The sequence below is a fragment of the Naegleria gruberi genome (assembly GCF_000004985.1).
Source record: "Naegleria gruberi genomic scaffold NAEGRscaffold_25, whole genome shotgun sequence".
Lineage (NCBI taxonomy): Eukaryota > Heterolobosea > Eutetramitea > Acrasida > Naegleriidae > Naegleria > Naegleria gruberi.
Genome location: NW_003163302.1, coordinates 376584 through 402681, shown reverse-complemented (window position 1 = coordinate 402681; position 26098 = coordinate 376584). Strand labels below are relative to the sequence as shown.

At 32.5% G+C, this 26098-nt stretch overlaps 15 protein-coding genes and 2 non-coding genes across 17 annotated transcripts; 8 read left to right on the top strand and 9 right to left on the bottom strand.

Annotated features, from left to right (window-relative positions):
- Positions 1-648: 648 nt before the first annotated feature.
- NAEGRDRAFT_36791 (2-amino-3-ketobutyrate CoA ligase) lies at positions 649-2036 on the top strand. The gene is made up of 2 exons (XM_002677015.1): positions 649-1412; positions 1461-2036. The coding sequence occupies exons 1-2, from the start codon at positions 718-720 to the stop codon at positions 2020-2022; spliced, it is 1257 nt and encodes a 418-aa protein (XP_002677061.1). The 5' UTR covers positions 649-717; the 3' UTR covers positions 2023-2036.
- Positions 2034-3050, bottom strand: NAEGRDRAFT_36790 (uncharacterized protein; the record flags this gene model as incomplete). Its single annotated transcript, XM_002676936.1, has 2 exons — positions 2034-2530; positions 2603-3050. The coding sequence occupies 2 exons, from the start codon at positions 3048-3050 to the stop codon at positions 2034-2036; spliced, it is 945 nt and encodes a 314-aa protein (XP_002676982.1).
- Positions 3051-3219: 169 nt separating this feature from the next.
- On the bottom strand, positions 3220-4240 carry NAEGRDRAFT_39279 (uncharacterized protein). Its single transcript, XM_002676935.1, has one exon. It carries the CDS (start codon positions 4126-4128, stop codon positions 3235-3237), a length of 894 nt encoding a protein of 297 aa, XP_002676981.1. The 5' UTR covers positions 4129-4240; the 3' UTR covers positions 3220-3234.
- A 1178-nt stretch (positions 4241-5418) lies between these two features.
- Positions 5419-6378, top strand: NAEGRDRAFT_2439 (uncharacterized protein; the record flags this gene model as incomplete). The annotated part of the gene is made up of 1 exon (XM_002677014.1): positions 5419-6378. A coding segment is annotated over one exon (960 nt), but the record flags the coding sequence as incomplete, so codon positions are not given.
- A 357-nt stretch (positions 6379-6735) lies between these two features.
- NAEGRDRAFT_79874 (uncharacterized protein) lies at positions 6736-7247 on the top strand. Its single transcript, XM_002677013.1, has one exon. The coding sequence runs from the start codon at positions 6742-6744 to the stop codon at positions 7117-7119; it is 378 nt and encodes a 125-aa protein (XP_002677059.1). The 5' UTR covers positions 6736-6741; the 3' UTR covers positions 7120-7247.
- A 4-nt stretch (positions 7248-7251) lies between these two features.
- On the bottom strand, positions 7252-8061 carry NAEGRDRAFT_67909 (uncharacterized protein; the record flags this gene model as incomplete). The annotated part of the gene is made up of 1 exon (XM_002676934.1): positions 7252-8061. The coding sequence occupies one exon, from the start codon at positions 8059-8061 to the stop codon at positions 7252-7254; it is 810 nt and encodes a 269-aa protein (XP_002676980.1).
- Positions 8062-8166: 105 nt separating this feature from the next.
- On the bottom strand, positions 8167-8584 carry NAEGRDRAFT_67908 (uncharacterized protein; the record flags this gene model as incomplete). The annotated part of the gene is made up of 2 exons (XM_002676933.1): positions 8167-8415; positions 8510-8584. 2 exons carry the CDS (start codon positions 8582-8584, stop codon positions 8167-8169), a joined length of 324 nt encoding a protein of 107 aa, XP_002676979.1.
- Positions 8585-8699: 115 nt separating this feature from the next.
- Positions 8700-10205, bottom strand: NAEGRDRAFT_67907 (uncharacterized protein; the record flags this gene model as incomplete). The annotated part of the gene is made up of 4 exons (XM_002676932.1): positions 8700-9532; positions 9569-9664; positions 9765-9925; positions 10069-10205. 4 exons carry the CDS (start codon positions 10203-10205, stop codon positions 8700-8702), a joined length of 1227 nt encoding a protein of 408 aa, XP_002676978.1.
- A 296-nt stretch (positions 10206-10501) lies between these two features.
- Positions 10502-11242, top strand: NAEGRDRAFT_67906 (uncharacterized protein; the record flags this gene model as incomplete). Its single annotated transcript, XM_002677012.1, has 1 exon — positions 10502-11242. The coding sequence occupies one exon, from the start codon at positions 10502-10504 to the stop codon at positions 11240-11242; it is 741 nt and encodes a 246-aa protein (XP_002677058.1).
- Position 11243: 1 nt separating this feature from the next.
- NAEGRDRAFT_49294 (uncharacterized protein) lies at positions 11244-13478 on the bottom strand (the record flags this gene model as incomplete). Its single annotated transcript, XM_002676931.1, has 1 exon — positions 11244-13478. The coding sequence occupies one exon, from the start codon at positions 13476-13478 to the stop codon at positions 11244-11246; it is 2235 nt and encodes a 744-aa protein (XP_002676977.1).
- Positions 13479-14228: 750 nt separating this feature from the next.
- NAEGRDRAFT_67904 (uncharacterized protein) lies at positions 14229-15295 on the top strand (the record flags this gene model as incomplete). Its single annotated transcript, XM_002677011.1, has 4 exons — positions 14229-14250; positions 14341-14741; positions 14796-14975; positions 15023-15295. 4 exons carry the CDS (start codon positions 14229-14231, stop codon positions 15293-15295), a joined length of 876 nt encoding a protein of 291 aa, XP_002677057.1.
- An 86-nt stretch (positions 15296-15381) lies between these two features.
- On the top strand, positions 15382-17108 carry NAEGRDRAFT_79873 (uncharacterized protein; the record flags this gene model as incomplete). The annotated part of the gene is made up of 2 exons (XM_002677010.1): positions 15382-15651; positions 15706-17108. The coding sequence occupies 2 exons, from the start codon at positions 15382-15384 to the stop codon at positions 17089-17091; spliced, it is 1656 nt and encodes a 551-aa protein (XP_002677056.1). The 3' UTR covers positions 17092-17108.
- Positions 17109-17373: 265 nt separating this feature from the next.
- On the top strand, positions 17374-19034 carry NAEGRDRAFT_67902 (uncharacterized protein; the record flags this gene model as incomplete). The annotated part of the gene is made up of 2 exons (XM_002677009.1): positions 17374-18140; positions 18188-19034. 2 exons carry the CDS (start codon positions 17374-17376, stop codon positions 19032-19034), a joined length of 1614 nt encoding a protein of 537 aa, XP_002677055.1.
- A 663-nt stretch (positions 19035-19697) lies between these two features.
- On the bottom strand, positions 19698-21713 carry NAEGRDRAFT_33778 (uncharacterized protein; the record flags this gene model as incomplete). Its single annotated transcript, XM_002676930.1, has 2 exons — positions 19698-20971; positions 21377-21713. 2 exons carry the CDS (start codon positions 21711-21713, stop codon positions 19698-19700), a joined length of 1611 nt encoding a protein of 536 aa, XP_002676976.1.
- A 1299-nt stretch (positions 21714-23012) lies between these two features.
- NAEGRDRAFT_49291 (uncharacterized protein) lies at positions 23013-24917 on the bottom strand (the record flags this gene model as incomplete). The annotated part of the gene is made up of 1 exon (XM_002676929.1): positions 23013-24917. One exon carries the CDS (start codon positions 24915-24917, stop codon positions 23013-23015), a length of 1905 nt encoding a protein of 634 aa, XP_002676975.1.
- A 704-nt stretch (positions 24918-25621) lies between these two features.
- On the bottom strand, positions 25622-25695 carry NAEGRDRAFT_t327. Its single transcript has one exon. It is a non-coding gene; the product is annotated as a tRNA-Val (tRNA).
- Positions 25696-26005: 310 nt separating this feature from the next.
- NAEGRDRAFT_t328 lies at positions 26006-26079 on the top strand. The gene has a single exon. It is a non-coding gene; the product is annotated as a tRNA-Arg (tRNA).
- Positions 26080-26098: the final 19 nt, after the last annotated feature.

Sequence of the window (26098 nt, the reverse complement as noted above, 5' to 3'; positions counted from 1 at the left end):
ATCAGTGGTGATGGATTAAATTTGCTCAATGAATGTCCGCATTGCTTTCCAATCAATTTGTGTGTTGATTGAGTATTATTAACAAGCCTTTTAATCATTTTTTTCAAATTGAAAAATAGAATTAAGTGGAATCTTGAGCTTTTAAATTTGAGATAAAAATAGGTTCGGAATTTGTTTTTTTGCTTCCGAGAAATTCAATTGATTTGTGAAAAAGGTAAAATGTATCAACTCTGAATGAATTACAAGGCACAATCTCTGAGAGGTACCAAGGAACTGTCTTAGAGTGGCTTCTTATGCCTATCCTTCGACGCTGAATGCTTCTCTACAACTGAAACAGACAGCAACATAAGAGAGGGTGATTGACATACCTTATTGGAGTAGGTTAACTCGCAAACAATTGCGCATCAAATATTTTTAAAAAAACTTGTGGTTCCCTCATTAATTTTTAATTCTTTTTTTTAAAATTTTAATCTTTATTTTGATTCTGCTTGGAATATGTAAATGAATAAGAATATTTATTTATTATTTCAAATTGTTTGAAAACTGAGTAAATAATTTATAATATTGTAAACTCTGACTCAGGGCAAAAAAACTAGGCTCATAATTGAACCTTAGGCTCATTTTAATGGACGTCTTTAAAAAAAAATGCAAAGAGTCTCCGCTTCCATTATCCACTCACTCATCAGAAAGAATAACCTCCCAACATCATCAATCATCATGAGACAATTTTCATCATCAACTACAAATAATAATAATGCTATTTATAATGAACATCTTAAACCAATTATTGAAAAACAATTAAATGATATTAAAGAAGCCGGAACATACAAGAAGGAACGTATTATTACTTCACCACAAGCCTCTAAAATTACAACATCTCAAACTGGTACCACTGAAGTTTTGAATTTCTGTGCTAACAATTATTTGGGATTGAGTGATCATCCAGATCTTATCAAAGCAGCTAAGAAGGCATTGGATACTCATGGTTGTGGATTGAGTTCTGTCAGATTTATTTGTGGTACTCAAGATATTCACAAGGAATTAGAACAAAAGATTTCTGAATTCCACGGAACTGAAGACACAATTTTATATCCAAGTTGTTTTGATGCCAATGGTGGTTTGTTTGAATGTTTACTCACTGAAGAAGATGCTGTTATCAGTGATGCTTTGAATCATGCTTCCATTATTGATGGTATTCGTTTGTGTAAGGCTCGTCGTTACAGATATAAGCATATGGATATGGCTGAATTGGAAAAGATTTTACAAGAAACTCAAGATGCTCGTACTAGATTGATCGCCACCGATGGTGTTTTCAGTATGGATGGTGATGTTGCTCCACTTCATGAAATTGTTGCTCTCGCTGAAAAGTACAAGGCAATTATTTTCATTGATGAATGTCACGCTACTGGATTGTAAGTATTTTTATTGAGATTGAAAATTTCACACACAATTTTGTTAAGCTTTGGTAAGACTGGTCGTGGTACTCCAGAACATTTTGGACTTGAAGGAAAGATTGATATTATTAACTCAACTTTGGGTAAAGCTTTGGGTGGTGCAACTGGTGGTTACACTACTGGTAAGAAGGAAGTTATTGATCTTTTGAGACAACGTGCTCGTCCATACCTCTTCTCTAACTCTTTGGCTCCAGCTGTTGTTGGTGCTTCATTGAAGGTCTTTGAAATGATTTCAAAGGATACTACTTTGAGAGATAGACTTATGGATAATACTAAGCTTTTCAGAGAAGGCATGAAGAAGGCTGGTTTTGAAATTCTTGGTGATGATTCTTGTCCAATCTGTCCTGTCATGTTGAGAGATGCTCGTTTGGCAAGTGAATTCGCTGATGAAATGCTCAAGAGAGGAATTTACGTTATTGGTTTCTCATTCCCAGTTGTTCCAAGAGATATGGCTCGTATCAGAGTTCAATTATCTGCTGGACATACCACAGAACAAGTTCAAAGAGCTATTGATGCTTTCATTGAAGTTGGTATTCAAAAGGGAGTCATTAAAAAGTCAAGTCTCTAAATGTTTTTTATTTAAATAATGTATTTCTTGTTATCGTCATGTTTACGATAAAGAATGATTGGAATATTCTCTGTAATTTGATATCCGTCAGCAAAAATTACAATAATGTTAATTTCGAATTGAATTCTGAAATTAGCACCAATTAAAGTAGGACATGTGAATAATCTTGGGAAAATCATGTAGATTGGAATCTTCAACCCTTTACAAACATTTCCTTCTCCCATTTGAATATTTTGAATTTCTGTTGCTTCCTTTATCATGTTTCCTCCTTCAACACTGCAACTTTCAACTCTGACTAATTGAACTTCGAGAGATTTAATTCTGGAAGATGATTTTACAATTTCAATTTCTCCATCCAATGGGTCAGTAATATCACAAATAGTATCAGAAACAAATCCTCTAATTTCATATTCTGGAATACCAGTTACATTTTGACGTATAACATTTTGTAATGTTTGAGGAGTGAGAAGAAATTGCTTAATTTGTTTAGGAATTACAATATTTGTTTCTTCTGGAAGAGCTTCAATTTGTTGTGAATCATTTGATGTTAATAATGATAAATTTCTAGCAATTGCAACACCTTGTCCTCTATTATAAACTGTAAAGTCAACAGATGTGTTTTGATCCTTACTGAAAAGACCCATCTTGACTTCACATGAAATCTTATAACGGCATGATAAATAGACACCAGCATAAGTTTCATAGAGTGGTATTTTCTTATTTAAAGGTTGTAAAACAAATTCAAAAGGAATATCAGTGTTTCCACTTGGGAATTTAGTACCTCCTTTATCCAATTGTATTTGTAAATCAATTAATTTAATTGGTTTAAATGAATTCATCACAACATCAAATATATTCACATTACTAGTTCCGCTATATTGAAATGATACTGTTCCTTCTACCTTTAAATTAATTGCCGATGATTTAAATCCACCTTGTTTGGCATTAATTTTTACAACTCCTCTAACTTTTTCACCTGAGAAATAGGTACGATCAGCCTTTTTTAATTGAATTTCCACGCTTTGCATAATGTCTTGTTGATGAAGAAGATTTACAAAGAGAGAAGAAGGCTTTTGAATATTTTTTTAAAGATTTTTCATCATCTCCGAAAAGTTAAATTATCATCCATCTCCTATTGCTTTATGTAATTACAAATATGAGTTATGCTGATGATCAAAAAGACAAATGAGTATAATTGTAAAATTGAATAATTTAATCTTCCTTTAATTTCTTGAGTGGAGGTTCTAAATTAGAAGAATTATTTTCATCAGCAACTCCCATCAAATCATACTTGATGTAATTCTGATTATCGGCCTTCTTTGTTGTAATCTTCTTATTTAAATCCTTTGCATAGTAACTCTGTATCAAACAATATTGATGAATATAATAGTAGAGTAAATTTTCCAAAGGTACATCACTTGGAGTGGATTGTTTTGTTTCTTCATCTCCATATTCATTTAAGGCTTGAAGATATTCTCTGTAAAAGTAAAAGATAGCTTCAATGGTCGACAGGAACTTTTGTCCTTCTCTTTGATATCTCCAAAAGAGTGTTTCCTTTTCTTCAATAATGACACATGGCAAACTCTTAACAAATTCATTACGATAGATTTGTTTCGCTTGTGGCCAAGTAGAATCAATGAATACAGCATATTTCAATGTTGAAACATTAATTGTTGGTGCTGTTTCCGATGAGGTTGATGATGAAGATGTTGTTGTTGTATTGTTATCATCGGTAGGCTTTTTAAATAATTGAGAAACCAATCTAGCAGTCTTTGAAGGATAGACAAGAACACAATTTTGTGGTGTAAGGAATGATGGAATATCTGGGAATTCATATAAATCAGCACTTGAATGAGCAACTACTTTAGCATGAATGGCTGTTGATTTACCCTTTCTTTCTTGTTTGTGTTGGATAATGACACAGTGGAGTGGTAATTTAGAGATGGTTGGTGGATTTTCAATCATTGGTGTACAACAATCATAACAAAAGTACTTTCTATTCTTTGTACAGTGTGGGCATGGTGTTTTAGGTTTGTCATCATACTTGGCAATGTGTGAGAGTGTTGGATTTGTAAATGGGCTAATTTTAAAGTGAGAATAAACCATTCCTAAGAGTGGTGAATTGTCAATATTCTCACGATTCACTTGAATATTTTCATCCGATGATGAAACAGTGTTGTTGGTATTTGATGAAGAATTTTCTTCTTGTTGGTTGTGGAGCATTTTTTTGTTGTGGTGCAATTTCAATAGTTCTGTTGATTGAGGAATGGTTGAAATTGCATTCAAAATGGATAATAAACATGATAAACAAAGTTTAATGGCTAACAAAGCACAAAGGAATCCTCACAAATGAGTTTTTTCCTCAAAATAAGCCTTGAGTTGACTTCAATTGAGTGGAGATGAATTGTCATGAATTGCGTTAGAGATGATCATCTCCTCAATAAATTGCGCCATAAACTCTTACACTTTTTCAAAAAAAAGCAAACTCCTTCATCAAACTTATTTCGGATTCTTTTTATTCCTTATCACTGGATATCATCTAATCACTGTAATTTATTATTATGATATTGAGAAACAAACTTATCAATGATTCACGCAAGTAATCCGGTGAGGAATAGATTTAATTCTCAGTCATCAAACGCCACCTCATTAAGATCATCAGCCTTGAAAGTGTCTTCAATTTCATCTCCAAGAAGTAATCAACCCCTTTCCCCAACTAATATCACCTCCCCTACAAGTATAAATTCAAAGTTTTCCCATAGATACAATTTTGCGAATCAATCCCAACAACAATTTTCAACAGCCACACCAACACAATCAACAACGATAAAATCTTCTCTTAATAAGACACATGAAACACCCTCTGCTTATTCAATCCTCTCTAATGGAGGAATTAAAAGAAGACCAACAAGCTCTCTTGTTTCAAAAAGAAATAATGATACCTTTGGAAATTACTACACCTTTACTGAAGATAAATCTCCCAAATATTCAACCATGAAACAAGATATGAATAGAAGTCTTGACATGAGTTTTGAATACAGTAAAGAGAGATCAAAATCCCAACCAAGATCGATCCGAAAAATTCTCCCTCCGTTAAATCAGCCTAAACAAGAGGAAAAACCAAAAATACCTGTTCTAAGGCCAACTTCGAAACTTGAAAAAGCATCCTCCATCAAGAATGTTGTTAGTAATTTTTTCAAATCCAAACAAAAAATCAATTCCTCGACATCAGATATAGAGTCACATTTAACTTATTTTGATACAGGAGGACTTAATTCTACGACACCAGAATCCCTTCTTTCCCTCTCAAAGAGTGATATTGAATACGATAGTGGATCAAGCGAAGAGGAAGAGAGACCAACAACAAGTTATTTACTTGGATACGGAAAAAATAGAGGACTGAAAAATATTGGAAACACTTGTTTCATGAACTCAACCTTACAATGTCTGTGCTCAATTCAGCCAATAAGAGATTATTTTTTATCTCAATTCAAAATTAATCCAAAGAAGGAAGGTAATTTGGCTACACAGTTTTCTGCCCTTCTTCGTTCTCTAACCTCAGTAGATGATCTTTACACCCCTGTCAATCCAATTGATTTCAAAAGAACTCTTAATCAATACACTTCCCTTTTCAGAGGAAATGATCAACAAGACTCTCAAGAGTTTTTAAGATATGTACTAGATGGATTGAGTGAAGATACAAACAGAATTGTTGAAAAACCAAAATATGAAGAGCTTGAAGATATAGCAAACGAGAACATTATTGACCAGTCTAACAGATGGTTTCGAAATTACATTGAGAGAAGCAGTAGTTTTGTTACTGATTTATTTCTTGGACAACTCAAATCTGAAATTAAGTGTTTGGTGTGTGGAAGGCAATCAGTAACGTTTGATCCATTCCTTGATATTTGCCTTCCCATCAATTTGAAAAGAGGGAGAAAGTCCTATATTTCATATGACAGAGATGTTTCATTGGAGGAGTGTTTGTTAAAGTTTACGGAAGAAGAGTGTTTGGGCGGAATTGAACAAGTTTACTGTAGTTCGTGTAAAAAACATCAGGACACTTCCAAAGTATTGTCTTTCTTTAGAGTTCCTGAAGTCTTAGTAATACAATTGAAACGATTTTCCAATGACCAAAAGTTGTTGGATCAAGTTAATCTTTGTGAATTATTAGAATTCAATAATTACGTAGCACCAGAAGCTGCCGATAAGATTTACAACAATCAACCAATAACATATCAACTAATGGGAGTGATTAAACATTTTGGAAGTTTACGAGGAGGGCACTACATTTGCCAAGTGAGGAATGCAGAAGGACAATGGATAGAATATAACGATAGTGCTGTAAAGAATGTACACTACTTTAACACAAATGATAGTTCAGCATATGTTCTGTTTTATGGAAGAATAAAAGTTTCGTAAAATATATTGCAATTGGTAGTACCATTGTAAGATAAAATACACCATACCTGTTATGTTGTGTTGAAGTTAAATGATAGTTGGAACATTGATAGTATGATTCTCTTTAAGAATATTCTTTCTCAACTCTCACATTTCATTTTGACCAATCAAATTAACGCTTGTGTAAAGTTTACAAAAACCGTTGTGCTTTAAAGCTTTACCGCCAAATTGAAATCGAGCCGTTTTGTTTAATAATCCACATAAATTCTATGATGGATCCACTCACATTTCAACTCAACAAAAAAAACTAGTAAAACAATGCCAGCTGCTAAGAAAGATACCAAGAAAACCGCTGCCAAGGGTGAAGTCAACGAAGACCACTGGACTAAGAGAAGAAGTACTGAAGTCGATAAGACAAAGAGATCAGCTGTTGAAGGATCCAAGATTGATGCTGCTAACATTATTGCTACTCCAAGAAAGAGAAAGAATATTGACTACAAGACCGTTGCTCAATCTGGTGATGTAAAGACTGTAAAGAGAGCCACAGCAAACACTTATGAAAAGAGAGCTGCTGCTAAGAAGATTGAAAAGCCAAAGAAGACTAAAAAGACCACCACCACAAAGAAGACTAAAAAGGACGAAAAGAAGGAAGAAAAGAAGGACGAAGAAAAGAAAGAAGAGGAAAAGAAAGAGTAAATTAGCAATCAACTCAAATAACTTCCAAACTAAACCGAAAGGCATACTAGTCATGGAGACTAGTGTTCTTCTCACCTAAATGTACAATTCCTAGGCACCAAAAATCACAATTAAATTATTTATTATTTAAATTTATCTCCTCTTATTGTCTTCTTCATCTTCTGCATTCTCATCCTCTTCAATTTCCTCTACCGACTCATTGTCTTCATATTTCGATGATTCATCTTCAAATTCAATATCATCTTCATCCTCTTCAGTGGCTCTAGCAACATAGGACCAATCACGTGTAGAGAATTTGACTCTGTCACCATTTGCAATAAATCCAGGCACTTTGATAGAAATACCATTATCCAAGAGTGCATTCTTTGTGACTGGAGAATGTCTATCATTTGGTACACCACTTATTGGATCTTCTGTTTCCTCAACAGTTGAAACAAGGGCTGTTGGGAACATGACCTTAACAGCAAGATTGGTTTCTTCATCAATTCCGATAACCATCTTTTTGAGAAAACCTCCTTGCATGATTTGTGTCATTTCAGGAGTAAGAAGTGTCTTTGAGGCAACATATTCAGTACCATCCTTCATATCTTCAAAAACAAATCCCTTATTATTTTCCGATGAATAAACTACATCCTTTGTTGTATATTCACATAAATCCACTGATTCACCTCCTCTATACTTTTTACTAATCTTTTTTCCATATAACATATCAACAGTTTCAACTGTAACAATAGCATTACAACGTCCTCTCTTTGAAAAAACATATCTTTCAATTTGAAGATATTTATTTGGTCCATCTTTAATAATGTCTCCTCTTGAAATTTTGTTGATATCAGTTTTAACATTTCTTTGATTCAAAATTAATCCACTTCCGAAAATGAATTGATTAGAGTGAGTTGAAGTTAACTTCTTGCCAAAACGTAACATCATATTGTTCATCATTTTTTTTCAAACTCAACAATTCAATTTGATTGAAATTAATTTTTAACTTATTTGATGAAATTAAAATAAGTATGGATGATGAATAATAATACAATCAGGCTATGTTTATTTTCTGTACTTGTCCAAACCAGAATAAGAGAACCATTCTGGAGCCATTTGACTCAACAAATCAACATATTGTTGCATAGCATCTTCCTTTGACAAACCCTTGACCTTGTTCCAGGCATCCCATTTGGCTCTAGCAACAAAGTTGATAGCGTATGGTTGAGATCCCTTAACATCACCTTCAGTAACTTGCTTGTAGAAAGCATAGAAGAGAAGACGATCATCATCAGTCAATTCCTTGTTAGAATCCTAGAAAATATTCAATTATTATTTTGATATTATTAATTGCAAATAGATATCGATGATGATCACTACTATTAATTCATTAAAAATCATAACATACCTTGTATTGATCCTTGGCCATTCCGTCTTGGACGTACTTGACGGCGAGTTCAAACTTGCTTGCGAGATCAGACATTTTTTAAAGATTTTTATTTATTAGAATTGAAAATTTGATTGTCAGAGAACAATTATGGAAAATGCATTTTCATATGGATAGCAAAGAGATAATTTATTATTCCTTTCTGTTTCGTTTAATTGAAAGAATCAGAAACTCTTTTAACAATATCATTGAAGAAAAGTTGATAATTGTTAATACCCCAAACGAGATCGATATGACCAAAATCACTAAAGAACATTACATTCTTGAGACGTTCTTTTGGAAGTTTGCTCAATAATTTCTTAACATCATTGTAATCTGCCAAAATATCCAAACCTCCATGATAAATTGCAATATCAACATGTAAATTTGACAATTCAATTTGTGGAGCAGATACTTGATGATAATGATCATAATTACCAAAATGATAATCAAACATTTGGAATTTCTTAGATCTAACTAATTGGGCCCAATGTCCAGCATTCATTGTTGAGGTTCCTGCAGGTAAACGATCCATATATAAAGGTAAACGAGAGGAGTTTGCCTTATTTTCCAAACCATCACAACCACTCATTATACAGTAAACGTTCATGCAGACAGCTTTTTGAAGAATTGAATTTGAACAAATTCCAGGAATCCACTTTTCTAATTGTTGAGTGGTTGGTAAAAAATCACCAACACCAAGGAATTCTAAAATTTCATCAACATGAAGTTTTGCAAGAGCTTCCATCATTGGACTATTAACATGTTCCAAATAAGTTACTGGAGCAATAGCAATAAAAATGGAAATTTTGTTTGTGAAATCCTTTGGACATGCTGGATATTTAGTATTTGAATCAGCATTACTAGAAAAACATTCAAATCCCATAGTTGTACCTTGAGAGTGACCAACATAGGCTAATTTTGGTTGGCCACTGACTTTAAGTGCATAATCAACCATTGCAGTAAGATCATAAATTGCCATTTCTTCATTTAGAATTGAAATTTCTTGTTACAATTTTTGTAATAAATATTCAAACTTACCATCCCATGAAAAATTCCAGAATTGTTTATCATGTTTAGAGTGGTAAATATTTCTATTGGAATATTCATTTCCTCTAGCATTACCCAACCAAACATCTATTGTCCACGGAATTTTTTGAAATTGTCCGAATATGGAAATTTAAGAGACAATAATTTAAAATTATTAACAAATTATTAGAAAAAAACAAATACAAACCAAATCCTGCATCAGCTAAAATATATCCCAATGATTGATATGGTAAATTATTAACCCAAGTAGCAGAACAATCCAAAAAACCATGTTGAAGGAAAACTACCTTCTTTTTATCTTTTGGAATTTGTCTACTTAAACTTGAACGTCCATATGGAATTCTCTGACTATCAATTGTTTATGAAATTATAAATAATTGTAAATGTTGGATAACGATCATGAACAAATTGGTCAGTATGAAAATTAATGATGATGACGATATGGATGATGAATAAATATTAAATGATGAAAAAAAATCCTGATTACCTACACGGAGAGAATAAAACCATCTGTTGTGGTTACATAATGTTGTTCAACTGGATAACCCCAATATTGAATCAATTGGGTAACATTTGATTTTGGATCTTGAGCATTTACGAATGAGGAAGATGAATTTAACATGATCATGCTAATGCCAACAATCAACAAGATGATTGTGGCGGAAGATATTGAACGGCTCATATTGAAACGTTTTTTTTGACTGTGATGTTCTGATTGATTCAGGGCTCAGAGACACATTTCAATAAAAGAACTACTCCTGCGGGAGGGGCTATTGCTCCATGAAAAGTTTCAATTATTAAATGCCCACTTACAAAAAAGGGATAGCAAAAATGCATATTAAATGAATTGGATAGTTTACAAAACGTTATTAAATACTAAGTAGTTTTTTCATTTAAAAAAAGTTTTTTTAATAATTTAAAAAAATGAAGGCTTTGAGTGATAAAAAATCTACAACAAGCCCAACTGTCGGAAATGCACCTGGAGGAGTTTTACTTGTTCAACCACCATCGTTTTCTTTGGATGATAATTTAATGGATGATGATTCTAATGATAATTTATCAAATAATAATTTAATTTCTTCTTTAAGATCTCAAAGATTGAGCGATACTTATTCACTTCGGACTCAATTAGTACAACAAACAAAACCAACCATTACAAGAGTATATCAAACAGTTATTTCAAATTTATTTATTGATCCATTGGTTGCTTTTTTATTTCCCAGATTAAGAGATAATCAATTACAAAATATTCCAATAATGAATTTCTTTTTCAGACCAACAACTCAAGTACAATTACTATGTTCTTGGGTTTGTGAAGATGGTCATATTTGTAAATTACCTCTTGGTCATCCTCATAAACATGAATGTATATTTGGACATGTTGAAGGTGAACCAATTTTGAAATGTGGACATTTGTGTGATTGTAGATTTTGTGAGGCACCGTGTGTATTAAAACCAGGTCACTCTGGTACACATGCTTGTCACTTTAATCATCCACTGCGAGATATTCCAACTAATAGAAGAGAACAAGAATCTTTTAGAGATGAAAAAGCTATTGGAGGCTATATGAGTGAATTGGCTTTCATTTCAAGTGAAGATATGAAATATTCACATATTCCAACAACTTTGAATGATGAAGATGAAAATTGGTGGATTACCAAATAATTTATTCCTCTATATTTAAATAATTAATACTACCATTCAAAGTAATGTAGAAAAGTTGATGATTAGAAATTGGAATAACTTTGAGAGCAAGTTCTTTTGTATCAAATGATTTTTCTTTGGAAAGTGAAATAGTATGTGTTGATGTATTGATGTTATTAATTCTCCAAATAATTAATTGGTGGCTTCTATCAATTGTTGCTAATCGTTTGGAGTTGATAAATCTGCATGTAGATGAATTCAATGCATCTAATCTCAAGCTAACATTACTCAAATAATAAAATTTACCCTCTTGAATAATGTAGAAAAGTAGTCCATCAAATCTATCTGTAATACATATCAAATTATCACAAATATCAATACTATTAACAAAATGTCTTACACTAGCTTGGTCAACTAATTTCATTTCTTTTTGATCAAAATAAAATAATCCAAGTCTTTCACCGTAACCAACAAGCAAATATTGACTGTTATACTGTTTGATAGAATAAACCATGTAAGGAAGTTCGCATGATCCAACATGTTCACATTTGTAGGAATCAGATACTTTTCCTAGTTTCAGTACGTGCAGTAATCCATGAGATAAACTAGTTGGGTCCTTATTCATGATAATATTATTGTGATGGCGAGTGTATTTTGTACCAACAATGACAAAATTACTATCATGTGAATCGTCATTCTTTACCTTAAATGAAGTAATTGAGTAGATTTTTTCTGAAGGAGGGAATGTGTAGAGTGTTAATGTCTCCTTGCTATCGTCAATATATCTCAAACTACTATAATTGTTGCATACATAAATTATGGAATTATCCTCTTCGTTTACATGAACTCTTTGACAATCTTCATTGGAATAAATTTCTTTAATCATTGGTTGGAAATTGGTAGTTTCAATACTGATCACCTTAATCTTACTATCACTAGAAAGACACAACAGGGAGTTTTCATAACCTGTAACATTAAAGTTTTGAACTGAAAGGATGTGATCGTTGACTAATAAATTAGAAATGTTGAGATTCATAGAAGAATCTACAGAAATATAATAGCAGTTGTTAGAAACAGCAATAATTATATCATCAAATGTTTCTCTAAGCTGTACAGGTACATCGCCCAATTTGAACTTTTTAATGAGTTGATCAATATCGTAAACCAATAAGTGACCATCTCGTAACCCCAGAAGTAAAAGTGAGCCAGTATAGAAAATGGATTCCACAATATTTGTTTCAATTTGCTGACTGTTAATATCAATAGTTTTAGAAATTGTATTTCCTGAAATGAAATAAATAATGCCAGAGTAGGTGCTGGCAATTAAATGATTACCATCAGTTGCTCTCATTGAAGATATGTCTCTATCTAAGGTAATGGAAAATGATTCAGTTATTTGTCCTTCTTGACTGACCTCAAATTTAGTAATCTTATTTTCATAGCTTACATAAATATTATTAGCCTTACTAGTAATAACTGTGCTATTAATTTTAATGGAAGAAAGCAATGTACTTAATTGTAAATCCATTAATCTCATTTCAGTGGCTGTTACTTGTAAAATAAACGAATTAAGAATTTGATTACAGTAAAATGTGGCCTGACTTGATTCGAATACATTGTTATTGCATTCATCAATGGAGTCTTCAGAAATTCTAAGTACCTTACTTTGATTTACAAAACTCAAAATGATAAAATCTGTTGTTGGAGTGAAAACATTATCTATTCCATCATAAGATTCGTCTGTTAGAGAAGTAACTCTACATGACATTCCTTTCTTAACACTACAGAGGCGTTTTGGAGTAGCAATAATAAAATCATCTCCCTTCTTATCAAAATCTATGACATATGAAATATTTGGCAGTAGGGATCGAGGTTGAAGATCAGTCATTGATTCTTCTAACGGTATGTAAATCAAATCACTAACAGAAGAATAACCAATAAGGAAATTAGCTTCTTGACTTGATTTGCAAATCTTGTCAACACCAAGTTTAGAATAGAGCATATTTGCTTGATTTCCATCAATCGAATAAATATCACCATGTTCAGTGCATAAATAACCTTTTTGCAAAAGATGATAGTCAGAAATATATTGATCAGTTTCAATCTTAAGTAATTGGTCTAATGTTTCAATATCAATAATCCTAGAATCAGCAGTAATTGCAATAATTTTAGATTCGCTTGTATGTAAAGATATAATATCAAATGGTGATTTAATTTTCTCAGATTCAATCAAACTATATTCCTCATTAAATTTCATTTTGTAAACTAGTGTACTATTGATACACAAATAAAAGTAACTACCAAGAACACAACTGTCAAAATGAACTCCATTATATTGATAAGTAAATATTTTGCCATTTGATAAATTGATAAATTGTATCTCATTCTCAATATAGCACACAACTATTGCATCATTATATCTCAACAATTTAACAGGAAAATTGGTAGTATTAGTATTTAATTGGTTCCATGACGAAAATGTGAAAATATTTGCATCTTGATGATATGATAGTGTTGTGAGTAAGAGTGATCCATCGGAACACAATACGTAAATATTATAGTTATCAAATATAAAATCAATAATTTGTAAATCACTTTTAATTGAGCAAGCCTTTGTCAAGTGATTATCCTCCTCATGTAATAAATAAATATCAATCCACCTTTCTCTTGCAACAATCAAATAATTATCACCATCCAATTCAAATAAATGTACTTTAACATTACTATTGGATTCCACTTGTGTTTGAAGAGTAAATTTTTCGGAACAAGTCGTTGCATCCTTCATTTCAACAGAGGCAAAGGATGTTGCATGGAGAAAAGACATTTTTTTGTAAGAGGAATTTGTATCAACTTGCATTTGGTTAAGCTGCTATTGTTCTTCAACATTTTCTGTTGAAACCAAAGAGACAAGTCATTATTCAATGTCAAGAATCAAACTTCATCACAATATTACAATCAATACATCCAGTTGCAAGATCGATCTTGTTATTTAAAATAGAAGAAAAAAATGGCTAGCTTGAAGGAACTTGGTAAGTGGTTGTTGCAAATTTTGTATTGGATCCGAACGGCTTGTTTTTAAATTATTTATAATTAATATTATTATTCATTATTGTGTATAGAGGATAAACTCTTTGGTGAAATTCCAAATATTACCGTATCATCAATTTTGGATACATTAAATGATGAAAAGAAGAAGAAAATTAACGATTTTAGAGAGAGAATTAATACCAAATGGAATGAAAATGAACTTTTGCACGATCACGATAAGAAGGAAAATACATTCGGTGCTGAATATTTCCTCTCTGACTTGACACTTTATAGATTCTTATCGGGATATAATTGGAATGTTGATGAAGCAGAACCTGTTTTAAAGGGAGCTTGTGAATGGAGAAAGAAGTATCAACCTTGGAATATTGATATTAGTGATGTGAAGCAATTTGCATCACAAGGAAGTCTTTTCCATAGTGGTTTTGATAAGGTTGGACACCCAGTTATCTATGTCAGACTCGGAAATGATAAGGTTAGTACATAATTGAAATTTAGTTTAATAATAATAATTTGAATAATTTAATAGATGGACAATGAAAAGGAAGAAAGCAAACAAATGAAATTCAGATTCTTTGTTTGGTTGTATGAACTTTGCAGTAGAAGAATGCCACAAAATGTTTATCAAACTACTTGGATTGTTGATCTTACTGATTCATCATTGAGTGCTAATATGATCAAATCAACCAAGGATATGTTTATTGAACTTGTAAGTATTTTTTAAATTATTGGAAAATACTCAAACACTCTTAAAAGGGTACTTATTATGTTGAAAGATTGGCTGCTATTGTTGTTATTAACACTCCATGGTCTCTCAAGTTTTTGTGGGGTATTGTTAAAATGTTCTTAACTCAACAAACAATTGACAAGTACAATATTCAAGGTACATTGAAAGAAAAGGATCTTAATGCTTTGTTAACTCCAAAGATTGATAATTCTGTTCTCATTTCTGACTATTCAGGAGCTTACAAATATACTTTTGATTTTGAAGCACTTTCTCAATATGATAAATTGAGATTAAACAAATAATTTACACAAAAAGCTAACAAGTGCACAATAACGAATGGATCTATAAGATCAAATAAATCATCAACGTCACCAATCAGTAAAAAAAAATGTCTAAATTATCTGATGATTGTTTAAAGTCATCACCAACACTAATTGCACTTCGTGATTGGATAAACGAAACAAACAAATCAGAAGAAGTGTCTATTAACTTGGAATCTCCTACTCCAATCTCTACATTTTTCTCTTCATTCAAAGATGGTGTTGCTCTTTGTAAATTAATCACAAAATTGAAAGGACGTTTCGTAATGTTCAACAAGAATCCGAGAGGAATGGAATTTATGGAACAAGAAAATTGTGAAACCTTCCTAAAGGAAATTGTAAGTTTTCAAGATAACAATTATGTTAGTTAATAATAATTAAAATACAAAAAGAAATTATTATTGACAAACAACAGTGAACTATCAACATTTAATTCAAAGGATTTCCACAAATTATGTGCTACCTTTGATGAAAAATCACCAATTATTGCTGGAATTTTGAGAGGTCTAGTTGACTTGTCTGATTATGCATCCCAAAAACAATACAAAGGTCCACTCTTGACTATTAATCCAGATTCAGTAACATTTGGGAAAACATTTAGTATCAGTTCTATTAAATCAAATGAAAAAGTTGAAACACCAGTTGCTTCATCATCAAAAGCTACCTCACCAGTTTCTTCTATTAACAAATCACCAGTTGAGGAAAAAACAGAACAAACTACCCCATCATCTAAAATGGAAATTGATAAGGAATTGAAACAATATAAACAAGAACAACTCGATTTAATTAAACAACAAGTTGAAAAGTTTAAATTAATAGAAGAGGATAAAATTAAAAGAGAACTCAAACAAATGAGACAACAAATGGTTTTAGATCTTCAAAAAGAACAACGTGAAATGGAGAGGGATATGAAAAAGTCAATGGAAAATCAAGTTAAACCACAACCTGTCTCTAAAACAGTTGTTACCAGAGAGAAACGTATTAGTATTGAGTTGTCAAAAGATGATGATTTTAAGAGTTCATTAAAATCAACAAGTCATTCACATGATTCTGCTGATCATGAAACTATTATCATGTTAAAGAAGAAGATTGATGATTTGAATGAAAAGTTAATTGGAACTGAAGTTAAATATGAAAAATTATTGGAAGATATGAGAGACCAATTGACAAGAAAAAAGAAAGAAGTTGAAAGATTGGAAGAAGAAAACATGTTACTTGCCAAACGTTTAAAGAAACTTAAATCTCAAAAACTCACTGATGGTTTGGAAGAATTGGATAAGGAAGATGTTTCATCAAAGAGTATTAAATCTCTTCACACTCTACTTGCTACGACAAATATTGAAGAGGACGATTGTGATGCTCCTCCAACTTTTAAATCCTCAACAAATTCTCAAACACAATCCAACACACAACAACAACAGCCTGCCATAAAGACAAGAGAGGCACTTCCATCTGTTAGATTCATCTCACCTCCACTCAAGATTAAATCACCAGAAAATGATGAATTAATCGATGATGAAGCCATTCAAGTGGATGATCCAAGTCTATTGGAAATGTCTGATGACGATGAGGAAGAAGATGACTTTAGTAATATCAAATTTGAAACTCCAGTTCTCAGAAAGACTGCTGTCCCAAATGCTGAACCAATTCATCGTTCCTTCGATGATGAAGAAGAACTCTTTGAAAGTTCGTATGCAGACTTGAAATCCTCCTCAAAGAAGAGTAACAACAAATCTAAGAAATCAGTTTTTAGTTCTGCAGTCGTAGAAGATTATTAAATTATTATTTCACTCTTAATATATTCTTGTTGTTGTTAGTGAAAAATAGAGTTTCAAGTCGATTCGAATGATATACTTCGCAGCAACCCTTTCAAATGCCTTTGAATGAGTTCATAGGGTACTTCATAAATAATTGGCGCCAATGTTGAATAGCATTTTGCTTCATAGGTTGACTACATTTTTGGCGCAAAATTAAGGCGCAAAATTGCCAAAGGACAAGAAGCAAAGCCAAAAAAAAGACTCGCTCTCTGTCTCACTCTTTTGCAATACTGGAGAGTTTCAATGCCAAAACAAAGAGAACTTAATCTTTCCAGTCCAAAACATTCCTTCTCTCCCTCCTCTAATGTTGCTGATACTATAAATTACGTTCCGATCAATCCTTTTCTTTCCGATAATCATGAAAATTTTCCTCCACTTGATGAAGAACTTTTATATGATGACGATTTTGAAGATGAACCAGAAGAAATATTTCATAATACATCCAATGTTAGTCTAAATTTGAGTATTGATACACTTGCAAAAATTAAACCAGTGGACATTTCAAATATTTCAGATTTTTTGAAAGAGAAGCAACAAGAAGAATTCTTTGAAGTATGTTTTGAAAGAATTTTTGTAATTTTAATCATTTATAATAAGGAATCCCAAAGAAGCACAATTGAAAGGGAGGATAGTGAATATTTTAAGCAAAGAAAGGAGGATTTGTCACCACAATCAAAAAAGGGAAAGGCTGTAGTATTATATAGTTCATTTATGGATGAAAATAATAAGCAATTACAGGAACAAAATGAAAATCTTTCATTTACTCCAAGGAAGAATAATAATTATATGGATGATGAGGAAGAATTTAGTTTTAGTTCTCCACCTCAATTTATGTCACCAATTATTGGGGAAAATAGACGTGAAGACTTTTTCTTCTCTCCAAGCAAGTCAAGCCCTAGGACTGGAGAAATTGATATATCATTCCTTTCCCCAATAAGAAGCACTGGAAATTCAAATGCACCATCGAGTCCACTTCTTACTCCTGAACATAAGATTTTGAAATCAATAAGGTAGGTTTTTTAATATAATTCAAGAAATAATAGCTCGCTCAAAATAGTACTGTGAAAACAAAGGATGGAGAATTTACTAAAAAGAGGATTTCAGTTGCTAAAAAATTGGACTTTCTTCAAAACGAATCTCCAACTATGGATGATGAAACCTTTGGAAATAGCTCGCTACCAATAACCAAGATTATTCCTGATCTTTCTAATCCAAATCAGCACTCAAGTATGATAATTAGTGGTACCAACAAATTTGAGATAAAAGAAAAAAACGAGAAGGAAATCATTAATACTCCAAAGAAAGTATCCTTCCATATTGTACAAACAACCCAAACAACCCCTGAAGATTTGGAAATTTCTTCATCAACAAACACATCACTTACATCAACACCAACACCAATCAGAGATTTTTCAATCCAATCTATTGAAACAAGATCTGTTGGTATTCAAACAATTGTGGACAATTCCAAATTTTCTCAAACATCACCTCTGCATTGTCCAAATTGCAATCACAAATTTACACTTGAGCACACGGATTCTACAATGCTTTTATTTCCTGAAAATGATTCTTCCTTAAGTAGTTCCACAAGTACAACTACAACACCTTACAGAAGTTCTAGAAATATAAATAACACATCTACTACCCTATATTCAACTCCTCAATCATCTAGATCTTACTCTCACCATACATCTCAATTCTCTTCATATAATACACCATCTAGGTATTCTTTCCCAACACTAGTTTCATCTAGAATTTACACGAGCTACCATCAAGAAACACATTTAATTTCCGAACATAGAAAACCACTCTCTCCCTTAAATTATGCACTAGTAAAACAGAGATATAAGACTCAGATGAGATATCTCGATAAGCATACAAGGAACTCGTTTCACTTGTCATAAGCTTCAATATCAATTAAAATTCTATTTACAAATTTTTCCAACAGGTCTACTGTTCTCTTGTCATGATAAAATCTAGGAATAATCTTAGTGTTATTTCTGTCCCTGTGAAACATTACAATAGTAGGAAAATTTAATACCCCTCTATTTAAAATACTTCGTGTAAATATAAAACTTTCTCGACCACTAACGTGATATTGTCCAAATCTTAGCTTTCCAGCCAATGTATTATTTGACTTTACATTCATGATTAGATCCTTCCAAACTGGAACTAAATGTTGGCAGTAAACACTATTAGATGTGTAAAATTGAATAATAATAGCAAGGTATTGTTTTGTTTCTAGGTCCTTTGTTATGTTTTGCCAATCATTTGGATTGATATTCATAGTCATGAATGTGGTTAGTGTGTTGTTATTGGTTTCGGAAGTGTTGATATTTGTGATTGTTGTATTTTCAATAGAAAATAATCTATAGTCTTCCTCTAAATCCATAACCCATCCTTCCTGTTTGTTATAATTATTTTCAATATATTGATTATGAATTAAATATGCAAGAGTAACCAGCAAGATGATCGAAAAATATTTCCAGGCTAAGTTAAATCCCATTTTTTACTTGTTCAGAATAATTGTTAAAATATTATTTTACAAAAAGTTTCTAAAAATTTATTTACATTCTCTCAGCAGTTGAAATACCCAACAATCCAAGACCATGTTTGAGAACCTTTGCGAAGCCAGCAACTAATCTCAATCTGGTTTGTTTGAGTTCTGGGGTAGCAGCATCTCTGATACTGACAGCTTCATACATCTTACTGTACTGCTTACAGAGATTGTAGAGGAAGATACAAAGCAATTGTGGCTTGTATTGTTCAGCAGCTCTTTCAACAACAATTGAATATTGGAGAATTGTTGACAAAAGCTTTCTTTCAGTTTCATCAGTTAATAATGAGTAGTCAATAGTGACACTGCTATCCAAACCAATCTTGTTAACAACGGAAACAGCTCTAGCATAAGCATACATCAGATATGGACCAGTGTTACCAGACTTTGAAGCCCATTCTTTGAGAACAAAGGTAATATCCTTATTGTTATCTTGGTTAAGCATACCATATTTGATGGCACTGATGGCAATCTTTCTGGTAGTTTCTTCAATTTCTTCCTTTGGCCATTCACCTTCATACTTGGACATAAAGTTGTCAGTAATATTTTGGGTGAGTGACTTTTGAAGAGTACTGAAATAGATAATGTTACCCTTTCTGCTACTCATTTTACCATCAGGTAAAACAACCATACCATAAGCTAAATGTTTACACTTCTTAGCTTGTTCAAAACCAAGGACTTCCAATGTCTTGAAGACTTGTTGGAAGTGCAAGCTTTGACTTACGTCGACAACATATACACTTCTGTCAACTTTGAATTCTTCGAATTTTCTCTTAGCAAGAGCCAAATCCTTAGTAGCGTACAAACCAGTACCAGCAGAAGTCAACAAAACACAGAAACCAAGCTTACCCAAATCAGCGCCAATAGCACCATCAGATTTGATAAGTTTACCTTCTTCGTAGGCCTTAAGAACAATTTCCTTACTTTCATCACCAACATCAGATTCATGGAAGAAGTGGTCGAATCTACAGTCACTCCACTTATAAATAGATTTAAAGTCTTCAATTGACCAAGTTCTAGTGATTTCCCACAACATGGAAATATTCTTCTTGTGATCTTCCATAGCTCTCAAGAGAGTCTTACATTGTGATTCTCTCTTCTTGAATTCTTGACCAATGTTAATAGAAGCATCAACATTACAGTCTGCCTTTCTTCCCAATTCGGTGAGTTCAATACCAACTGGTGAATCAGCAGGGAAAATGTGAATCTTTTCCTTATTTTCAGAGCTACCCAGTTCAGCTTGACTCAAAATGAAACCTTGTGAGATAACACCTTGCTTATCAACTTCAGTAACAAGTCTAGCACCCTTCTTACTACCAAGTGGAGCATAGGCAACAATGTCATTAACATTGTAATCCTTACCACCACAAACAACAGTAAAGTTTTCAGTTCCATTGGTGACAGTGAGAATCTTCCATTTGTCATTAGTTGGATGGTTTTGAATGTCCAAAATTTTAGCAGTAATGTATCCAATAAGTGGATATTTAGTCCAAGAATCAAAGTCTAATTGATAGAAACCTTCAGTATAAAGGTTACCCAACCATTCAACATGAGGAATATCCTTTGGTCTAGATTCTTCCAACATGTCAACAATTTGTTCACGAGTAAGGTCAAGAGCTTCGAATTCTTCCAAAGTTGTCTTTTTGATGTAGTAAAGATAGTACCATAAACATTTAGCAATGTGAGCACCAACATCACCAATATAATTGACAGCGTGTACATTGTAACCACACCATTCGTATAACAAAACAAGTGAATTACCAAGAGCTGCATTTCTCATGTGACCAACGTGGAAGGTCTTGTGAGTATTTGGTTGAGAATATTCGATCATGACATTTTCATTCTTTGATTCTCTAACGGAAAGGAAATTTCCATTGTGAACCTCTTCTATAGCTTTTCCTAAGTGAGCAGGTTGATAGAAGAAGTTGACATATGGACCTTCACCTACACAATTTTCAACAACAACATCAGTTTTTTCCTTGACAATTCTACTTATTTCCTTTGCCAAATCGGAAGCAATATTCATGATGAAATCATTAAATTTGACTTCTTTAGGCTTCTTTGGAGTCAAAGGCTTTCCCAAAGCGAAACATGGGAAAGCAATATTGTGAAGCATATCATATTCCTTTGGTAATTCCAATTTACTGGCAAACTCGTTTTGAAGGGAGCTAACATCCACATCATAGATATTTTTAACTGCTTCAACAACAAGCTTTGCGATATGTTCTCTGTTGGCTTTATCTTGAGACATTTTTTAAATTCAATTTTTTTAATTATTATTGTGTGATGGTGTTTCATGGTTTTTAAAGGTATTTGTGGATGATTCAATTTCAAAATCAGAGTTCAGCTGATTTATGAAACCAAACAATTCATCATTAAACAAAAAGCTACAGTGGCTTGTTATCAAGGATTTATGAACAACTCTGTTTTCGAAATTGAAAAAATGAGTCAACCCGAAACTTCATCTACCCCATCAATTAATCGGGTGAATACAATAAGACTGGTTGAACACCAGATTGAAAATTTAAAAGAATTAATTATTGATAAAATTAGGAAAATGTTTCAGAATTTTGATGAGGAAAAAAAGGAAAATTTAATTAAAAATTTACCTGTATGTGTTTGTGGGATGATTATTTATGCCTCTTTAGAATTTTCTAATATTAATAGTAAATAACGGAAAAACTCAATCTGAAATTGTTGATTTATTAGAACCAGTACTTGGAGAAGCTTCTGGAGAATTTGTTTTTTGGTTTTTTGAAAGCTTAATTTATTTACAACTTTTAAAGACAACTGAAAATGACAAGCCCAAACCAACAGAACAATCATCCTCAATATCAGTCGAGTCAACAACAAGCCCTGCTACAAGTCCCAGCGATACTCATGCCATCAATATGGCAAATCATTTGATTAACAAATTTACAGTCAGGCATACAGATTCAGGAAAAGTGGACTATGATCAAAATATCACTATTTCTGAATCACAATTGAAAAAGTTTAATAATTTTCATGAATTAGATTCTGTACTTTTTCCAAAGTATTTTACAACTTCTCAAATGAATTCAATCAAATTCTCGTCTGAGCCTTTTTCAGACCTAGGATCGTGTTGTTTTGTTGTTGATGATGGAATTGAACCATTAGATACTTCCGAGTTTATTGAGGTTTCATATAGTGATCCAGAATTAAAGAGAAGGCCCGACGAACATATTGACGAAAACTTGGCAAAGAAATCAAAACAATAGGTAACAAAAACTTGTCAAAGAACTGAAGATAAAGAACAAGAAGAAACTAACTGTTCACGAAAGATTACAAAAACTAGGCAATTTTATTAGAAAAAGTAGTTACTTGGATTAGATCCATAACTTGATCCAAACAACTTGCTATATAATGTTTCGTCCAAACTAAGAAGCAAATTGTTTCCATCTTGCTCTCTAGGTTGTGGAGCGGTTTGATTGGCATTTCTAGAAAGAATCAGTCTTCCAAGATCAATTGGTTCAGCAGTAGTGGTATTTTGAAGTGTCTGTTTCTGATAATCTCTTGACCAATTCATTTCATTAGAAGCACAACTAGTTTCTGGGGTACAAGTAGTGGGTGGAGGGGAAAGGAATGAAGGTAACTGTACATTTTGATTTGGTGCTCTATTATTAAATTGTTTGAGTAATTCTTGATAAAGTAACATTGTCAAATCTGCTGATGGTTGAGATTGTTGAGGAGTAGAACTAGTTCCAAATTGTTGGAATATTGCAGGTTGAGGTTGTGGTTGTTGTTGGCATGTAACAATTTCTTCTTCTAAGAATGGAGCAATATCAGGTGAAAGTGTTGTACTTCCAAACAATTGAGACCATTGATCGCCATCGAATATATTTCCAGAGCTTAACACTTCTTGATTATTGTCAACAATCTGGTCATAATTGGAGACAATCTTAGTTGTAATATCTTGATTATCGACTTGAATTGGAGTTTCCTTATTTACAGAATGGTTAAAAACTTCTGGTGGTGAAATAGACTTTTCAGGTTCTGGTTGCTTTTGTTCAGCAATTGATTTCTTCTTCTTTGGTTTACTTTCTTCTTCTTTTCTCTTTCTCTTTGTTGCCTTCTCCTTCTTTTTCTTCTTCTTTTTATCCTCTTCTTCATCTTCCTCTTCTTCCTCTGTTGAATTGTTAGAAGAATCACTGAATTGGTTTGGAAGACCCCAATCATCCTCAATAGATTGTCCCTTAGCACCAGTCTTTCTAGCAAATATTGAGAATGGATCACTGATTAAAATCAATTGATCTGATTCAATATCTCCACCAGTATTGTGATTATTTTGATTGAGCGACTTGGCTCTAATATGTACACTAATCAAAAATGGCTTTCTACTATTATGGAAACTACAGATTGAGAAATTGAGACGAAAAGTAGCATTAACAAATCCAGGTTTTAGGTAATTCTTTCGTTGCGTCTTTGTTCTCTCGATGCAATATGCTTCATCTCCCTTATTATTCTTTGTAATTTTTTCGCGACTTTCAGAATCAAGTAAATTGAAGATGAAATCATGTGTTTCATTCATAGTGACGGGTATTCTCAACATGAGATCATACTTGTATGGAGAACAGTATAACTTTGGTGGAATGTAAGTTAAAAAGTATTTGGCTGTTTTTCTTGCAGGTTTAATGTAGAGTGACACATCTTGTTGGCTGAACATGTTAGATGCTGATTGACTTTGTTTGTTGGTATTATTATTTACAGAAGAGTTGGATGATGACGGAGTGGAGTTTGCAATCTTTGAAGAATCGTCTGATTTCTTTAATTCTATAAGAGGATTGTGATGGTTAGAGCTTGAAGATGATGCATGAGAGGAAGTGGATTTATGATGTGAAGATTGTTGCTTGATTCTATCTTGTGTCTGTTGATATTTGACCATTTCTTGAATATTATTTAAAAGTGTCGGTGCATCAAGTGCACTTCTATTCTCGTTTAAATAATTTAAAATTGCATCGCCAATATTCTGTGATTGATTCACATAATTACTCAGGTAAAGTAGATTGGGCATTGGTTGATGATTAGGAGAGGTATTGTTGTTAGAGCTGTTGAACATTTTGAGCGCTGTTAATACTGTACACTGGACTTGAAGTTGTTTTTTTTTGCTGTACTTGAAGTGTTTATTTTTTAGTGTTTTATGGGGTTTGGAGATTGTGCCAGATTGTATCTCACGCAGTGAGATTGAAGTAGATGTATTGGAGTTGAACATGATTTTGTAATTAGATTGGTGGTGAATTGAAAATTTTTTGTATTTGTGGTTTCTTTTGAATAAATAGTAGGAGTGTTGAAATGTAAATAATTTATTTAAAACAACCATTATTGTTGATACACAAAATTGTCATTCAAAGTTTTGATGAAATATTTCTGAGTGGATTTGTGGTGAGGGCTCTTTTACACGAAATATGAATACAAAACAATAGAACTGTCGCCATGTTACAGAGCATCATGTTTGGATCACTTTGATGATTTTTTGTAAATTTAGAATAAACAATGATAGAATAGCATTGTTTTTCATGTAACTCAAAAGTTGTACAAATATAGTTATCACCTTCTTCATTTCAAGGTTAAAGAGTTAAAAAATGTTTTTATGTCGAACATATGAGTGCATTATAATTGTTACTATCTGAATTCAGATTTCTTTAATTAAATAGAATACTATTTTGGTGGCTCACCTAAAGATCAACCAAAATTTACATGTGCGTTTGAGGTTTTAAAAAGATAATCTATTGGTTTTACGAATTTAAAGAGTGACAATATGTTAAATAGTATGTTTAGAATCTAGTTGTTGTTAATTATTATCTCATTTGATAGCAAAGTCGTAGGACGGTTTGAGTTTTATTTAAGGTTTGAAATAAATCAAAAAATGGATTAATCATTGGAGGAAGAGGCATTCCACTTTCGTCAACAAAAGGCTACAGCGAGCGGGGCTTGAACCCGCGACCTTAAGCGTGTTAGGCTTACGATCTAACCAACTGATCTATCGCTGCTGACATTCTATTTAACACGTGTCTTAATATACATTTACCAAAACTAACACGGACTTTTGTACAATGTTTGGTGAGTTTGCCTTTTTTCAAGTTGGCATGTTAAGAATGTGTAGATTTCCCATTATTTTGGTAAGCTTATTTTAAAGCTAAAAAAGCTAAGAGTGGAAGCACAAAATTAATTGCAGCCCCAAAAGATTCAAGGTCACCCTTATGTCATTAAAATAGAAGATTTATTGTGAGGGACTAATACTTGTACATTACATAAGAATTTCAAAGTGTGATGTGAAGACAAATTTCATAGCTAATGTAAGCCGTCATAGCTCAGTTGGATAGAGCACAGGACTTCTAATCCTGGGGTCGTGGGTTCGAGCCCCATTGTCGGTAAATTGTTTTGTAGTTTCAA

What these genes read in the sequence shown, in the direction of transcription:
- NAEGRDRAFT_36791 (XM_002677015.1), top strand. Translation starts at nt 718, where the DNA reads ATGAGACAATTTTCATCATCAACTACAAATAATAATAATGCTATTTAT. An exon ending in GAATGTCACGCTACTGGATT is followed by an intron (nt 1,413 to 1,460) that starts GTAAGTATTTTT and finishes AATTTTGTTAAG; the next exon opens with CTTTGGTAAGACTGGTCGTG.
- NAEGRDRAFT_39279 (XM_002676935.1), bottom strand. Translation starts at nt 4,128, where the DNA reads ATGGTTTATTCTCACTTTAAAATTAGCCCATTTACAAATCCAACACTC.
- NAEGRDRAFT_79874 (XM_002677013.1), top strand. Translation starts at nt 6,742, where the DNA reads ATGCCAGCTGCTAAGAAAGATACCAAGAAAACCGCTGCCAAGGGTGAA.